The sequence below is a fragment of the Pan troglodytes genome, chromosome 8 (assembly GCF_028858775.2).
Source record: "Pan troglodytes isolate AG18354 chromosome 8, NHGRI_mPanTro3-v2.0_pri, whole genome shotgun sequence".
NCBI classification, from domain to species: domain Eukaryota; kingdom Metazoa; phylum Chordata; class Mammalia; order Primates; family Hominidae; genus Pan; species Pan troglodytes.
In genome coordinates, this window is record NC_072406.2 from 113,888,947 (window position 1) to 113,907,464 (window position 18,518).

The following is an 18,518-nucleotide window of genomic DNA, read 5'->3' on the forward strand; positions in this document are numbered from 1 at the left end:
CCCCCCCACCTGAGACAGAATCTTGCTCTGTTGGAGTCCAGTGGCAAGATCACGGCTCACTGCAACCTCCGCCTCCCGGCTTCAAGCAAGTCTCCTGCCTCAGCCTCCCGAGTAGCTGGGATTACAGGCGCCTGCCACCACTCTTAGTGGAGACAGGGTTTCATCATGTTGGCCAGGCTGGTCTCGATCTCTTGACCTCATGATCCGCCCACCTCGGCCTCCCAAAGTGCTGCGTGAGCCACCGCGCCCAGCCTTTTTTTTTTTTTTTTTTTAAATTAGGTAGAGATGGGGTCTCAGCCATATTGCTCAGGCTGGTCTCAAACTCCTGGACTCAAGTGATCCTCCCACTTCGGCCTCCCGAAGTGCTAGGATTACAAGCATGAGCCACTAAGCCCAACCAGCATTTCTCAATTATTAATACACATGCGATTCTTCACCACTAATTAATTCAGAAACCAAATCATAAAAGGTGGGAAAAGCAGTATAAATTTACAATTCACTTTTTTCCTTTTATATCCAAAAATATATAGTTCTTTCCCTATCTTGCCCAAATACCACCAACTCCACAAATATGTACTCACCATTAGCCTTCAGTGAAGACAGGAGGCAAGCCATCATGCTTTTGGCCACACTTGGGTCAGTTACTTTTTTGTGAATGTCCATCTTTATCAGAGAAGGGAAATTAGCAAGGAAAGTTTCTGGCAGTACTTCCTGTTCTTCATGGAAACTCAACATTATTTTCTGGAAAAATTAGAATCTCTTGACTTTCACAATAGTTACGCATTAGATATCTAACCCAACTACAGAACTTAGCAACAAGAAAGCAGTATTTAATAACTCTTCCAGTCACTATGTAAATTATCTCACACAGGATTATCCTATAATTCTAGCTGAAGCATTTTCACTTTCTTTGAGACAGGATCTCCTTCTGTTGGCCAGGCTGGAGAGGGGCAGGCATTCTCTCTCGCGTGCACGCGCGCTCTCTCTCTCTCTCTCTTTCCCTATTTATATCGTCAGGGCTGGTCTCGAATTCCTGGGCTCGAGTGATCCTTCTATCTCGGCCTCCTGAAGTGCTAGAATTACAGGTGTGTGCTGCTGTGCCTGGCCACCGTTTTCACTTTTAAAAGCTTGGGCCAGAGATCAAGACCATCCTGGCTAACACAGTGAAACCCTGTCTCTACTAAAAAAAATACAAAAAATTAGGTCGTGTTGGCGGGTGCCTGTAGTCCCAGCTACTCGGGAGGCTGAGGCAGGAGAATGGCGTGAACCCAGGAGGCGGAGCTTGCAGTGAGCTGAGATGGCGCCACTGCACTCCAGCCTGGGCAACAGAGCGAGACTCTGTCTCAAAAAAAAAAAAAAAAAAAAAAAAAAAAAGTTTGGGTCGGGTCTAGTAGTTCACGCCTGTAATCCTAGCACTTTAGGAGGCGAGGCAGGCAGACTGCCTGAGCTCAGGAGTTTGTGACCAGCCTGGGCAACAAAGTAAAACCCTATCTCTACTAAAAACATAAAAAATTAGCCAGTCATGGCGGCGTGCGCCTGTAGTCCCAGCAACTCGGGAAGCTGAGGCAGGAGAATTGCTTGAACCCGGGAGGCAGAGGTTGCAGTAGGCTGAGATCCTGCCACTGCACTCCAGCCTGGGCGGGAAAAAAAAAAAAAAAAGTTTGTCTGGCCAGGCGTGGTGGCTCACTCACACTTGTAATCCCAGAACTTTGGGAGGCCGAGACAGGTGAATCACAAGGTCAGGAGTTTGAGACCAGCCTGGCCAACATCGTGAAACCCCGTCTCTAGTAAAAATACAAAAATTGGCTGGGCCTAGTGGTGGGCGCCTGTAATCCCGACTACTCGGGAGGCTGAGGCAGGAGAATCGCTTGAACCTGGGAGGCGGAGGTTGCAGTGAGCCGAGATCGCACCATTGCACTCCACCCCAGGCGACAGAGGGAAACTCTGTCTCAAAAAAAATAAATAAATAAAAATTTGTCTAAATGCTATGTGGTATTGGATCCTGGAACAGGAAAAGGACATTAGCAGAAAAAACTGGTAAATAAAGTTTGGTGTCTGATTAATAATATACCCATGTTGGTTACTTAGACTTCACCAATACAGAAAATGGATAAGGAGTATACAGAAACTCTGTTTTAACTCTGCAACTTTTCTGTAAATCTAAAATCATTTAAAATACATAAAATATTTTAAATTAACGTATTCCTTACATGAAAATGTGCAAATTTTATGTTATTTATATTTTACCACAATTTTTAAAAAGTTCTTATGCTGAAAAGTGTCAGATGTGGAACAGCAATACATCAGCAGCTCAATCACCAGCATAGTGTCAGTGTAATCCCAAGTAAGCGAGGCAACACCAAACCAGCCTTTTGTTACACAGCCATGTGACTAAGGGCAGAAGGTAAAATATAGAAATAAACTATGAAGAAAATGAGGCCAGGCGCGGTGGCTCACGCCTATAATCCTAGCACTTTGGGAGGCTGAGGAGGGCGGATCACCTGAGGTCGGGAGTTCGAGACCAGCCTGACCAACATGGAGAAACCCCGTCTCTATTAAAAATATAAAATTATCCGGGCGTGGTGGCACATGCCTGTCATCTCAACTACTCAAGAGGCTGAAGCAGGAGAATTGCTTGAGCTTGAGAGGTGGAGGTTGCGGTGAGCCAAGATTGGGTCACTGCACTCCAGCCTGGGCAACAAGAGTGAGACTCTGTCTCAAAAAAATAAATAAATAAATAAAAAGACTATGAATACTTTGGTGTGGTGGAGAGGGGTAGAGAATTTTAGAAAAGGAAAAGAGAAACAACATAGAAGAAAAGAAAAAAGTATCACAAGTAGGGGTCCAAATATCTTATTTACTGTGCATAAAAACTACCCTCAAGAAGGAACTATCTAAAAAATGCATATACTGGCCAGGCACAGTGGCACGTGCTTGTAATCCTAGCAGTATGGGAGGCCGAGGCAGGCGGACTGCTTGAGCTCAGGACTTTGAGACCAGCCTGGGCAACATGGCGAAACCCCATCTCTACAAAAAAAAAACAAAAAAGTTAGCTGGTGCGTAGTGGCTTGCACCTGTAGTCCCAGCTACTTGCAGGGCTGATGCAAGAGGATAACTTGAGCCTGGGAGGTCAAGACTGCAGTGAGCCATGTTTGTGCTATTGCATTCCTGGGTAACAAGGTGAGACACTGTCTCAAAACAACAACAACATATACTGATGTATAAACCAAAATAATCATGTAATGTGTTGGCCAACATGGGGCATAAAACTTTTTTGGAGATGAAAAATGTATTTAAGTTGGGACAGGACAGACTTATTAAGAAGTGCTCCTATCACAAAGTAGACTTTCAAGAGAAGCTCACTCTTATTTTTAAATCACAATGTAGAATGCATTATTCAGAAGGCAAGTTATTAACCTTCTGAGAAACCACCAAATAGATTTAAATTACTTAAATTGTCCTGAGTACTCAACAAAACGACCATAATATCTTGTTTTTTGTTTTTTGTTTTTTTTTTGAGACAGAGTTTCACTCTGCTGCCCCGGCTGGAGTGCAGTGGCGCCATCTCAGCTCACTGCAACCTCCCCCTCCTGGGTTCAAGCAATTCTCCTGCCTCAGCCTCCTGAGTAGCTGGGATTACAGGCACCCGCCACCACACCCGGCTAATTTTTTTTTTGTATTTTTAGTAGAGATGGAGTTTCACCACGTTGGCCGGGCTGGTCTTGAACTCCCGACTTCAGGTGATACACCCGCCTTGGCCTCCCAAAGTGCTGGGATTACAGGCACGAGCCACTGTGCCTGACCAAGACCATAACATCTTTAAGTATGAAACTTTAAAACAAAGAGGAAAAAAATGTTCTTTGTCTTTATTGAGTTTTCACCTGAGGAAATATTACAATAGTACTCCCAAATAAAAAATTGTCCCAATATTGGGGAAACAGTGAAAAATGTCATGCTAAGAATAAGCCATAAGAATTCTTTCTGCAAGAAAATTAATTTAGAAAGCACTAAGATTTTATGATGTATCTATGTACTTTTCCATTTTAGTAAGTACTTTAATAAAAAATAAAAATAAATAAATAAAAAAGACCATTACCATAGTATAATTCTTAACCTGTGTATTACCTCAGCCTCAGAGAGTTCCTTGTCACCATTTGGCTTGGTATACTTCTCCTGCATGAAGGGGATCCAGGAAATTTTACATTTTTTAATAAAGGGGGTCACATCTACAGTGCCCAAGGCATAACCACATATGCCATCTTCATCTTCTAGGACAAAGCAGTAATCCAGGCTGAGGGAAAGCAGCCCTCCTACTAACCTGCTCAGAAGAAAGAGGCCACAGTAAACTTTTAAGTTGCTAATATAAAATTCAGACTTCAGTGATGCAAGACCCACTGTACTTGCATGAACTTACGGAAGCTACATTTGGTGTAAGAAACTAGAAATGCACACATATTCAGATTTTACTAAAGCCAAAGTGGGATTTAAAATAAATAAATATATTTCCAGTCATCACCTCCCCTCAACCTGATAAGCCTCGCTATGAAAGGTCTACTCTCAAATCCAAATACTTATCACATACTTGTCTCCAATAAGATCAGGCTGACTTTGAAAGGGTAAACCCACTCCATCGTCATACATTTCTCTGCAAATCTTGTACACGGATGCCTGAAAATATAATCTAGTTAAGCAACACATCAAGAAAAATGGCAGCAGAATCTAACAATATAACTCACAAGTCAGTCTGGGGAGGGAGTAACAAAATGGCCTGTCAGAAACATCTATCAGAAATATCACCTCTTCTTTGTAAAATAAAGATTTATTCATTGAGTCAGATTTGTAAAACCAGCAAAAAACAGCAAGGTTTTAGGAATACTGAGAATTGGCTTTTGCAGAGGATGGTTTTTGTTTTTGTTTTTTGAGACAAAGTCTTGCTGTCACCAGGCTGGAGTGCAGTGGTGCAATCTCGGCTCACTGCAGCCTCCACCTCCTGGGTTCAAGTGATTCTCCTGCCTCAGCCTCCCAATTCGCTGGGATTACAGGCATACGCCACCATACTCATCTAATTTTTTTTTTTTTTTTTTTTTTTTGAGACGGAGTCTCACTGTCACCTAGACTGGAGTGCAATGGCACGATCTTGGCTCACTGCAACCTCCGCCTCTCAGGCTCAAGTAATTCTCCGGCCTCAGCCTCCAGAGTAGCTGGGATTACAGGCACCCGCCACCACGCCCAGCTAATTTAGTATTATTTTTTATTATTTTTTATTATTATTATTTTTTGAGACGGAGTCTCGCTCTGTCGCCCCAGGCTGGAGTGCAATGGCATGATCTCGGCTCACTGCAAGCTCTGCCTCCCGGGTTCAAGCCATTGTCCGGCCTCAGCCTCCCGAGTAGCTGGGACTACAGGCACCCACCACCGCACCCAGCTAATTTTTTTTGTATTTTTAGTAGAGATGAGGTTTCACCATGGTCTCGATCTCCTGACCTCCTGATCCGCCTGTCTCGGCCTCCCAAAGTGCTGGGATTACAGGCATGAGCCACCAAGCCCGGCCTATTTGTATTTTTAATAGAGAAAGGGTTTCACCATGTTGCCTAGGCTGGTCTCGAACTCCTGACCTCAGGTGATTTGCCCACCTCGGCCTCCCAAAGTACTGGGATTACAGACGTGAGCCACCGCGCCTGGCCCTGTTACTGTCTTTAAACAGTCTTGCTTTTTTTCTTTAGCTGATTGTCAACAGCCTGTAGGTACTTCACAATTGAAAGAAAATTACAGAACACCAATATATTAGAGATAATTAGTCTAAGGACAACACATCATTTAGACACATTAACTATTTTGTAACTCCAACTCTGAATACATTTCATCTGACTTTCTCAAGGGAGAAATTAAAGAACTTGGCACAAGATGTAAAAAGTCTAAACTCCTTAAATTTTTCCTTAAATTTCTCAAGATACATTGAATGTTTTAATGAACTTTCTCCATCTAAAGTTTGCAGTTTTAAGACAGAAGGATTCCTTTAACCAGTGAGTTAAAAGGTTAAGTTTTAAGTGTGCACCATACCCATACACCAAGTTGGTAGGTAGAGAGACAATTACCTCATCCTTAGGAAAATAAGGTCTGATAGTATAAACTTTGGAGGTAGGAGTCAGTGGAGGTGGCTGAAAAAAGAGATCATTTGCCCCATCAATTGGCAGCAAACGCTGTGGGAAGAAAAAAAAGGAGATGGATTAGTGTGGGGAAGGTATCCATTTTTTTAAATGGGTGTGCACTGCAGATTACCAACTTATATTAACTGGCTACTGCAGGCAGACCTAAAGAAGAGGGGTGTACTATGCTTTACTAATAGAAATACCTCTTTGCTGGGGGAGGGGAGTGCTTCTGAATAGAAATTACCCACTCTGAGTTACAGCTTTAGTGGCATATTAATGGGGATTTAAATTTACAGTAAAAACAAAAACAAAAACAAAAACAAACCTATTCCAATTATGACAAATCTATTTTTTTTTAAAACCTATCTTAGATAGACCATCTCCCTACGATAAGATGGCAGAACAGAATGTCAGGAGGAGAGGTTTGGTCTGAAGAGGGTTATCTGTCCAGGAGACGCTTTATCCCCAAAGCAATGCGCTTCAGTTTGCTGTGCGCAGCAGAGCACCTGTTGAGGGGAGAAAAGTAGAGCACCTAGAAAGTCCATGAACAAATTCCAGCAGCAAAAAAACTTCCTATTTTGTTCATATTTTCAGCAATGGACAATTCTTTCAAGCACATTATATTTATAAAATAATTGGATAAATATCCAAAAGCTCTTTCACCATTTATTGGCATAATTACTATTTTTTGTTCATGGAGTTTCCACTGGCAGACAAGCATGCGCGCATTGTGCATTGCGGGCGCAGATTAAAATGCTGTGCGACCTGCAAAGAAACAATGTGAAGTGTATACCTAGAGCCGCTGCGCTTCGCAGGCGCGGGGGGGATTGGCAGCATCTCCTTCAGAAATTACTGTGAAAGAGGAGGAAAATTTGATTTAAAAATCCAGCTATGTAACTAAATTGAATTTGGGACTAGAAAGCCTTCGGCAGACCAATCCTTCCAGCCATCTGATGCGCAACATAAGGTTTCTCATAAAACAAAGAAAATGTCAATTCAGTTGTGAATTCATATTGATACCTGGAACTCTCCTGCTAGACCACCTCTAAAGGCCCAGGGTTCTTGGTCTCCAATTAAGAATTGTGCTGAAGAATGACTACGACACCCTGTTGAGATCAGATCCAAGCGGAGAACGTTACGAGAAAGGGGATTTCCTGGGGTCTCAAATGTCCAACAAACTGACAAACACTTCGTGGAAATAACTCTCTAACAATAATCAGGGTTTCAGGGCAAGGCTATGATAATAATTATTATTTTTAAAAATGTTAACGGCATTTCAATACTAATGTTCCTTCCTCCAATTAATGAATAATCAGTATTATCAGTTCTACTCTTTAATTACTGGAAGGAAAGTAAGTCCCAAGTTTGTCTGAGTCAACTTGATATATTATACAAATCAAGCTAGCTGCTTGCTGTCATAAAATTATAGTAACTATTAACTAAAATGACTGATAGATAATTAGACACTTTATTATCACAGCCCATGAAGGAATTCAACCTGTCTGAAGTCACATTTTACATTTTGAGGAAGGGTACAGGTAAGGGAAAAGGGCGGGGGAGAAGGATTAATCTTGTCAGAAAACTAAGGTCAGTAGAATAAAATACAAGAAATTAAGTTGACAAAATGAAACATAATGAGAAAAATTTTTTTGGACAAAAACAATTCAAAATCAGACTTGGCTAATAATACCAGTCTGACAGACTCTGAGAACTAAGGAGAGCCAATTGATGTTATTTTGCCCAGAGCTAAATATACTTTTCTTAAAAGTATGACAGTATCTGGTTCCTCTGACCAGCCATTATAATAATCTTTGCAATACACTGAACATACACATGGAATACAGAAGTCACTATTTAAGGTCACCAGTTAACTAACTTAATAGGCAATAACACTAGCTAACAGTAAGACATAAAGGCAAATGTTTGGAGGCCAAATCAAAATCACTTGCCTAGTCTTCTGACAAGATAAAGCAGCGCAATATAGTTCTTTTCCATTGGAAGACAGCATTCTACCTCCTGTTCAAGTTAACAGTCTCATCAGTACAAATATAGTGTGCTAGTCAGACAGTCCCAAAGCAAACCAATTTTTTGTTAACAATTCAGGCCCATTAAGAGTTTGTATCTGGTTTGTCATTTTTCAAGGGTAGGGGTACTTTTAAAAAACATAAAATGTAGTATTTGTAAAATAAATATGAAACAGGGTCAAAATTTAGACTATACGAGAACCTGTCCCATTCCGTAACTCAGTGTAATTTACACTGCAGGAAAAAAACTATACCTCTCAAACTTTAAGATCAGCCAATTTCCCCTACCCCCTACTTTGAGACTACAACATAACTAGCACTTCCAACTATTACAATAAAAAGCTGCATGTACGAAGAGCTGTGTAAATGAAAACATGGTTAATGCCTCAGTCGCTGCGCAAACGTGACTTCAGTTCATGTCTACCGCCCTTAAATCTACCTGAGCTACCTCACAGATAGAACCTTGCAATTTAAACTAATTAATCATGACGCGCTGTGAACATCTGCCGCTGTCCATCCAATAGTAGTAGACACTTGTGCTGAGGATTCTCCCATCTGTACACAATGGGGAAGAAGATAATAGAAGTCATTAGTAATCAAAAGTACTGCATAGCCACATTGTTTAAAGGACTGAATGCCAGCTGGACTGGAGAGAGGAGGAAAAGGAAGGGTTCCAATCAGTAAACCCCCTGAAATTACTACAGAACCAAGAAAATACTCTCCCTGTCGTGAGCTTTTGTAAAGCTATGTGGATACGAAGATAATTATTTAAAACTTCTAAGATGTTATAAGGGGTGTCCAATCTTTTGGCTTCCCTGGGCTACACTGGAAGAACTGTCTTGGGCCACACATAAAATACACTAATGATAGTTGATGAGCTTAAAAAAAATAAAAAATAAACTCACAATGTTTTAAGAAAGTTTACAAACTTGTGTTGAGCCACAGGCTGGACAAGCTTGCTATAAGAGCTTGAGATTGTGTAAGAGGTATCTATATAATTTTGGAAAGCTACCACCATAAATGCTCAGTGCAGAGATAAACCCTGAGAAGAGAAAGAAACAATACTGTGTATCATTAAGAATTTAACTTTTAATAATTCTTAAATTAAAAACTGAATATCAAATGTTTTCTGTAATACATTTCAAGCTCAATAATCCAGATTTCAGGTTCAAAATTCCTAAGGGCCTTAGAAACTTAAGTTTAAATCCCTATAAGAATGAATTATAAGAACCTGAGCAGAAAGCTGGAAGGCAAATGTTGTCATCCAGCAACCAATATTGAGGTCTCTTGAGCCTAAGGGTAGATGTCTCCCATGTACAGGAGCTATACAGAGCCTACCCCCAGCCCCACAAGATGAAGTCTCGCTCTGTCACCCAGGCTGGAGTGCAGTGACACAATCTCGGCTCACTGCAACCTCCACCTCCTGGGTTCAAGTGATTCTTCTGCCTCAGCCTCCCAAGCAGCTGGGACTACAAGCACGTGCCACCACGCCCAGCTAATTTTTGTATTTTTAGTAGAAATGGGGTTTCACCATATTAGCCAGGCTGGTCTCAAACTCCTGACCTCGTGGTCTGCCCGCCTAGGCCTCCCTAAGTGCTGGGACTACAGGTTTGAGCCGCTGCGCACGGCCAGTATTTATTTATTTATTTTGAGATGGAGTCTCCCTCTGTCGCCCAGGCTGGAGTGCAATGGTGTGATCTCAGCTCACTGCAACCTCTGCCTCCTGAGTTCAAGCAATTCTCCTGCCTCAGCCTCTCAAGTAGCTGGGATTACAGGCATGCGCCACCACGCCTGGCTAATTTTTGTATTTTTTTAGTAGAGACAGGGTTTCACCATGCTGGTCTCATGCTGGTTTTTACCAGGCTGGTCTCGAACTCCTGACCTCAAGTGATCCACCCGCCTCAGCCACCAAGAGCGCTGGGATTACAGGGGTGAGCAACCGCGCCCGAAGCTATACAGAGCCTTTTAACATGAGGTCAAAATACTCTCTTCTACCTGTTATTACAGCAATCCAAAAAAAGTTATCTATTTTCAAATTAACAATCTGAGACTCTACTTTTAGTAGCTAATTAGTTGTATCACAGGGAAACTTTTTTTTTTTTTTTAATATTTAAGAGCTCAAAGGTATACAGGCAGAAAGTGGAAAATCTCACTACTACTTTTTATTCTAAGCTCACGGTGTTTCAGATATCTATTTCACAACCAAGACCATGAAACCCATCATAGTATTTGTGACTACTATGAAAACTATGACATGTCAGTCAGCCTTGCTGCCTGCTGTGTGCTGTATATAAGTCCATTACATATTCCTTATAGCTGGATTGAAAACCTGAAAATGAAATGAAGTCCCTAGAGAAACTTGGCCATGCTGGTGCTTTTTACCAAGTTTGACAATTAAAAAAAAAAAAAATCAGTGTTCAAAGGAGACATACAAAAGTCCATTTAATGTAGCAGAGATGTTTAGGGGATTACAATTTCTATCCCCTGGTAAAACCAATACTTGGTAGAAGGATAAAGAAAAAGCCACGTGAAATAATACTGAATAGCACCAGAATAGCCTTACACTAAAGCTCGCATGCGCACAGGGCTGGGAGGATGGCTTCCTCTTGCCAGGCCCTTTAGGTCATTTCAGCAATTGTTCTGTTAAACATAGCATTAATGTTATCAAGACACAGCAAGCAGCAGAAAGCTTGTGGAGTCACATTTCATAGTGTCTCATCTCCAAATCAGATAAAAGTGGTATACAGGGTTCCATCCAGAAAGCATTCAGTCAGAGCAAGTTAAAGTCAGTACTTTCTAACATACTTTTAAGATACTTATGCTGAATTAGCCCAAGGGAGAAAAATTAATGTGCTTGATGTATTTACTAAGACTTGCATCTCAAGTCTTCAATAATGCCTATTTTTGAAAGAAACCTAGGCAACGAATTGAAGAGACTTGGAAATGTGCCAATTCCCTAAATGTTTTTCTCCCTGTGGGATAATTTTTTTTAAAGGGACAATATATTTGAGGAGAAGAGATTATTCCTGGTGCACCTACCTAACCACTGTACAAAAGACTTCACCATAGACATTATACTCTTGATATCCCAAACATAGGAGTACATGTCATAAAGAATTGTCCTGTTGGCACAATTGGAGAGCCGAGTGAACATTCCCATCACTAGTCCACACATCTCTTCAAACTTGGCTGCTCGTGACCGCCATTCTTCAATCTATTGAAGATCAATAAAAAGACTCAAAAAATTGTAAGCTTAACAAAATAATCTGAGACACAGTTACACATTAAGCTGCTTATGTTGTCAGGTACTGGCAATTTATCTTAACCATTAAAGTATCATTTTGTGTCTCCCCAAACTGACAAATATTCCTAAAATAATGACCTTTCCTCATTCTTAACTAGAAGGGCAAACTATGAAACTGAAGGTACCAGATTTAGTAGAGTCCACATCCACTGTAAAGAACATACTTTTTTTTTTTTTTTTTTTTTTTTTGAGACAGTTTCCCTCTCGTCACCCAGGCTGGAGTACAATGGCACGATCTCAGCTCATTGCAAACTCCGCCTCCTGGGTTCTTCAAGCGATTCTCCTGCCTCAGCCTCCTGAGTAGCTGGGATTACAGGTGCCCGTCACCATGCCCGGCTAATTTTTGTATTTTTAGTACAGATGGGGTTTCACCATGTTGGCCAGGCTGATCTCAAACTCCTGACCTCAGGTGATCTGCCCGCCTCTGCCTCCCAAAGTTCTGGGACTACAGGCATGAGCCATCATACCCGGCCTAAAGAACATATTCTAAAACATGGTCAATTTTCTGTCAGTTACAGTGTACTCATTTAAGAACCTTTTCCACATTACCAGTATGGGGAACCACCCAGGCTTCAGCAGCAGGTACATTAAACATACTCACTTTTTCAGAGTCTTTTCCTTTGCAATTGACACTGACAACACTACTATTTGCTCGAAGCCATTGAAATTCCCGTAACATCTGTGCTCCTTTGGGTCCATGCTCATAAGGAAGGTAGAATAGATCAGCAAGTAACTGCAAATCCTCCAGGGTCACTGGTTCCGCAGTGTACAAAGGCTTTTCATTTGGACCTGGCACAAACTGCTCCTTGTTTGTCTGTTCATCAGTTTGCATGGGGGCAATGTCACTAATACAATCTTCTTGCATGGACATCTCTGGGGATTTTGATTCAGCTATGGTCTCTTTATCAGTGTCCATTGGTTTCAATTCCTCTGCCATTTTCGCTTCAACAATTTCACTCAGTATTTGATTGTCATTCTTGTGGTCCGTTTCTTCTTGTTTTTCCACTACCATGTCCATGGGTTCTTCATCAGGCTGTTTCTTTTCTTCTTCCTTGGTCAGAGTAGTAGGCTCACCACTCAAGGCTGCTCCCTGGCTCATAATGGGCTCCTGATAAACTGTTGTTACTACAGTTGTGGCATTTAAAGAGGGTGCTGCAACTAAAGGAGTCCCATCAACTACACTTGCTTTAGCTCCACTGTGTGCAACTTGCCTACCTACAAAAATAAATAAATGTATAAATAAAATGGTCACAGAGATAATCAGAATTAGAGATAGAACACATTAGATTCAGAAAGATGCTTTATCATATTTGTTAAGTGGAACCTCAATTTTAGATCCAAATTAATTTGACCTCTAAGAAAAATGAGATTTCTCTATACTACTAGGGATGCAGGAATGGAAGGGCGTTGGGAGGTAAACATGCCAACATCTACTATTACATTCTCTTTTGAAAATTTGTGTCTAAAAACCCTTAAATTACTTCAAAAAATATGTTTTTAAGAGAAATTAGCATTCCATCAAAATAAAAGCTAATATTTAAGACCAAAAGTAAGATTTAAAAATCCTTATTCTCTAGATCCCCCAATTTCATTTAATTTCACTTTGCTTAGTGGGCATAAGGTAAGGCACATGACAGTGTTCTTTTTTTTGAGACAGAGTCTCGCCCTGTCACCCAGGCTGGAGTACAGTGGCTCAATCTTGGCTCACTGCAACCTCCGCCTCCCAGGTTGAGGCGACTGTCCTGCCTCAGCCTCCCAAGTAGGTGGGACGACAGGCGCATACCACCACGCCCGGCTAGTCTTTGTATTTTTAGAAGGGACAAGGTTTCACTATGTTGGCCAGGCTGGTCTCGAACTCCTGACCTCAGGTGATCCACCTGCCTCAGCCTCCCAAAGTGCTGAGATTACAGGTGTGAGCCACGGCACCCGGGAGACAGTGTTCTTTACTTTGTGACTCAACTATGTGATCTAACCCCCTTAACAAAGAATGGCCAAACTCACTGCTGTATTGATGAGGCACACCAAACTCTTGCAACCATTCTGTTAATGCTAGCTTTAGAGCCATCTGTGGACTATAGAGTACATCAGTTTCAATATCTTCATCACTGCCTTCATTTTCTAATTTTATCTGGATGGACACAGTACTATCTTCACTGTCAGCTGCAAAAAATAAAATAAAAAAAGAGCACAAAAATAGTTTTGATTACAAAAGCCTTCTGACAAGTGAGAAGAATAAATGCAACTAGTTTTCACAGTAAAACCACAGAAACAAAGAACAGAATGAGAACAAACCTTAAACATAAAAATTCAAATAAAAGCAAGACCCTTCACCAAACCATTTCATATAGGATAGTAACCTAAATGTAATGCTAAATGTAAAATCTCAATTGAAATAAGAAATATAAATTTTAGTATCAGTGGAAGAGTCAATCTTAACCGTCTACTGAGTACTAATTGTTGGGAAGTCAAGGTCAAAAGTACCATGCTTTTCGTATGAAGAAAACATTGCATAGCCTTCAGGGCCTTGTAACTTCTTTTTTTTTTTTTTTTTTTTTTTTTTTTTTTTTTTGAGATGGAGTCTCACCCCGTCACCCAGGCTGGAGTGCAGTGGCAGGATCTTGGCTCACTACAACCTCCGCCTCACAGGTTCAAGCAATTCTCCCACCTGAGCCTCCCCAGTAGCTGGGACTACAGGCGCATGCCACCATGCCCAGCTAATTTTTCTATTATTCGTGAAGATGGGGTTTCACCATGTTGGCCAGACTGGTCTCGAACTCGACCTTGTGATCTACCCACCTGGGCCTCCCAAAGTGCTGAGATTACAAGCGTGAGCCACTACACCCGACCGTAACTTCATTAATAAAGGCACTGAGGGAAAAAGAAGAGGCCAGGCACGGTGGCTCATGCCTGTAATCTCAGCACTTTGGAAGGCTGAGGCGGGCAAATCACCTGAGGTCTGCAGTTTGAGACTAGCCTGGCCAACATGGTAAAACCCCATCTCTACTAAAAATACAAAAAATTAGCCAGACGTGGTGGCAGGCACCTGTAATCCCAGCTACTCGGGAGGCTGAGGCAGGAGAACTGCTTGAACCCAGGTGTCAGAGGTTGCAGTGAGCTGAGATCGGGCCATTGTACTCCAGCCTGGGCAACAAGAGCAAGACTCCGTCTCAGAAAAAAAAAAAAAAGAGATAATCGACAGAGACCCACAAATTAGCACACATAAGGCAACAAAGCTCTGAGCCAGGATAGTGGTAGAGAAAATTAAGTCTGAATTTTTTGATTTTGTACTTAAAAACTCTCTATTCTTAGCTTTCCTTAATATTTCCTACATATGTCCCAGGTTTGGATAGTGTCTGCCACCCTTAATATGTTCCATGCTGTGCCTTAAAAGATGTAGGAGTTAAGTGCCATGTACGCTGACAGCATTTAAATTATATTCCCAATTTGTTTTTTATTGAGGGGAGGAGGATGACAATGACTGAGCCAAACAAAAGGGAGACATTAATTCAATAAACAATTCAAAGCAGAGGTATGGAATTGAGAAACAGACGACAACTATTAATATTACTACATACTATCATGACACTTCAGTAGCCAAAATGGGCCAAAATTCAGGGAACTTCAAAAGTTCAGTGTTCAGGCTGGGCACAGTGGCTCACGCCTGTAATCCCAGAACTCTGGGAGGCAGAGGCAGGCAGATCACCAGGTCAGGAGTTCGAGACCAGCCTGACCAACATGGTGAAACCCTGTCTCTACTAAAACTATAAAAATCAGCCAGATGGGGTGGTGTGCGCCAGTAATCCCAGCTACTCAGGAGGCTGAGGCCAGAGACTCGCTTGAACCAGGGAGGCAGAGGTTGCAATGAGCCAAGATCACGCCACTGCACTCCAGCCTGGGCAACAGAGCAAGACTCTGTCTCAAAGAAAAAAAAAAATTTTCAGTGTTCAGTGTTTTTAACCTCCAGTCCACAAACCTTTAACGCCCAGCAAACTCTCCTCATACTTTGATCCAGCTTCAAAGTCTGTGAAATCTCTTAGCAAAAATAATCACTCTCTCCCGTGTTCACACAGCACTTTATAAATTAAACTATTACAACACTTATCACACTATAGTACAATTGCCTATAAGCCTTACCCAACACTAGACTGTTTCTCAAAAGTAGGAATGGCTGGGCGCGATGGCTCACGCCTGTAATCCCAGCACTTTGGGAAGCCCAGGAGGGCGGATCAGCTGAGGTCAGGAGTTCAAGACCAGCCTGACATGGAGAAACCCCGTCTCTACTAAAAATACAAAATTAGCCAGGCATGGTGGCACATGCCTGTAATCCCAGCTACTCAGGAGGCTGAGACAGGAGAATCACTTGAACCTGGGAGGCGGAGGTTGCAGGGAGCTGAGATTGCGCCACTGCACTCCAGCCTGGGCAACAAGAGCAAGACTCCATCTCAAAAAGAAAAAAAAAAAACTACTTTATTCTTTGCCCCCTCAGTGCCCATGAACATGCATCTGCCCCATGACAGATTATTTAAATGTAAATAATTATCAAGCACCTTACTTAGAACTCTATTAATTAGAGATTTTTCATAAATTAAAAATTAGTAAGCCAATGTCTAAAATAAGACTGTATTCCATTCGGCCAGGCAGGGTGGCTCATGCCTATAATCCCAGCACTCTGGGAGGCCGAGGCAGGTGGATCACCTAAGGTCAGGAGCTCGAGACCAGTCTGGCCAAGATGGTGAAACCCTGTCTCTACTTTAAAAAAAAAAAAAAAAAAAAAAAAAAGGCCGGGTGTGCCTGCAATCCCAGCTACTCGGGAGGCTGAGGCTGGAGAATCGCTTGAACCTGGGAAGCAGAGGTTGCAGTGAGCTGAGACTGCGCCACTGCACTCCAGCCTGGGCGATGGAACAAAACTCCATCTCAAAAAAAAAAGAGTATGTTCCATAAAAGATAAATGTAAGCTGAATCTAAATGATCTAAGTGACTCAAGAGTATCTAGTTATCTAAAATATCCTTTTCAATAAAATTGCCTGAAAATACATTTTATCCGAATGATTCTAGAGATAATGGAAACACTTAAAGACTGTCTCCTCTAGTACTCAGACTTCAAAGACTGAACCATATTTTATTTTTATTTATTTGATAGGATTTTCATCTGTTGTCCAGGCTGGAGTGCATTTCCTGGGATTATAAGCGAGCCACCACGCTGCTTCTGAATCATACTAAAAAAAAAAAAAAAAAAAAAAAAAAACTAAGGCAAAGAGGTTAAGTGACTTGTCCAAAGACACTCAACCTTTCTTCTATCATATACATCTTCATCAACAGAATGAAACAACATACCGTAATAAAACCACTTGGTTTTGTTTCCTCCTTAGTAAAACAAAATACATTTTTTAAAAAATAAATAAAACTGTTTAAGTTGTGATGACAAAGGAATGCATACTTTCCACTGGCTCTAGTTAACCCCAGCTCTCCTCCCAAGGTGAAGGATCAAGTACAGGCTACTTACTCATCACTACATCTTTTCTCACTCCATTCATGTTTGATTTGTACCAGGTGGCAAGGGTGTGGATAGCAACATAGTTGGCTTCAAATTCACAATTTGGATTAGTGAGGACTCCTTTTAACCGTGGGATGAGTTCTGTGGATCTTCCTTTGTACGGGCCCAGAAACAGTCTCTTCTGATCATAATCATTAGCATGAATGTTATCCCAGATTACTGGAGCTCTCTTAATAATCTTAGAAACCTCTTCGATGGACTCTACTGGAATTTCTTTAGAAACAACTTTGGGACCTAGAAATAATGACAACCGTTTGTTAAAAGAATCATGGTTCTTGGCTAGATGCATTGGCTCATAACTGTAATCCCAGCACTCTGGGAGGCAGAGGTGGGCAGATCATTTGAGCCCAGGAGTTCGGACCAGCCTGGGCAACACAGCAAGACCCTATTTTTTTATTTTAAATTAAAAAATATATTTAAAAAAAAGAATCATGGTTCTTTAAAATATACTGCATATATAACTTTTTATTGTGTTTTCCTTACATGTACTTTTTTTTTTTTTTTTTGAGACAGAGTCTCGCTGTGTCGCCCAGGCTGGAGTACAGTGGTGTGATCTCGGCTCACTGTAAGCTCCGCCTCCTGGGTTCACACCATTCTCCTGCTTCAGCCTCCTGAGTAGCTGGGACTACAGGCACCCTCCACCACGCCTGGCTAATTTTTTGTATTTTTTAGTAGAGATGGGGTTTCACTGTGTTAGCCAGGATGGTCTCGATCTCCTCACCCTGTGATCCACCTGCCTCGTCCTCCCAAAGTGCTGGGATTACAGGCGTGAGCCACTGCGCCTGGCCCCTTACATGTACATTTTATAACAACTTTTCTTTTTCTGAGACAGGGTCTCCTCTGTTACCCAGGCTGAAGTGCAATGGAGTAATCATGGCTCACTGCAGCCTTGAGCTCCTGAGCTCAAGCAATCCTCTCACCTCAGCCTCCCAAGTAGCTGGGACTACAGGTGTGCCCCACCATGTCACAGTAATTAAAAATTTTTTTGTACAGATAAGGGCTTGCTATGTTGCCCAGGCTAATCTTAAATTCCTGGCCTCACTCAAGCCTCCCACAGCACTGGGATTACAGGCACAAACCACTGCACCCAGCCACAATTTTTCTTTTGAAAACACAACATGTCTTTTACTGAGCTTTAGTTTTTTCGTTTTATAAAATAGAAGAGTTTCCTAACGCTGCTTAAGGATGGGATCAATACCCTTTAGCCCAATTCCCTATAAATCTTTATTATTTATTAACTGAATTTTTTTTGAGACAGGGTCTCATTCTGTTGCTCAGGCTGGAGTGCAGTGGCATGATCACAGCTCACTGCAGCCTCTACCTCCCGGGCTCAAGTGATCCTTCCACCTCAGCCCCCTAAGTAGCTGGGACTACAGGCGTGCACCAGCCCACCTGGCTAAGTTTTTTATTTTTTCTACAGTCTCTCTATGTTGTCTAAGCTGGTCTTGAACTCCTGGGGGCTTCCACCTCAGGCTCCCCACTCAGGC

At 41.8% G+C, this 18,518-nt stretch overlaps 1 protein-coding gene across 6 annotated transcripts in view; it reads right to left on the bottom strand.

Moving 5' to 3' along the window:
• OGA (O-GlcNAcase) overlaps positions 1-18,518 on the bottom strand; it is a 35,406-nt gene that overhangs the window by 2,337 nt on the left and 14,551 nt on the right. For 5 of the 6 annotated variants that reach the window (XM_507996.9, XM_016919176.4, XM_063781080.1 and 2 more), the window contains 9 exons: positions 16,981-17,265; positions 13,479-13,637; positions 12,079-12,692; positions 11,213-11,387; positions 7,170-7,255; positions 6,096-6,200; positions 4,583-4,668; positions 4,126-4,318; positions 582-741 (listed from right to left, as the gene is read on the bottom strand). In XM_507996.9, coding sequence (XP_507996.3) covers positions 582-741; positions 4,126-4,318; positions 4,583-4,668; positions 6,096-6,200; positions 7,170-7,255; positions 11,213-11,387; positions 12,079-12,692; positions 13,479-13,637; positions 16,981-17,265 — 1,863 coding nt within the window. The remainder of the gene's footprint in view (positions 1-581; positions 742-4,125; positions 4,319-4,582; positions 4,669-6,095; positions 6,201-7,169; positions 7,256-11,212; positions 11,388-12,078; positions 12,693-13,478; positions 13,638-16,980; positions 17,266-18,518) is intronic. The other variant, XM_063781078.1, reaches the window with a different exon arrangement.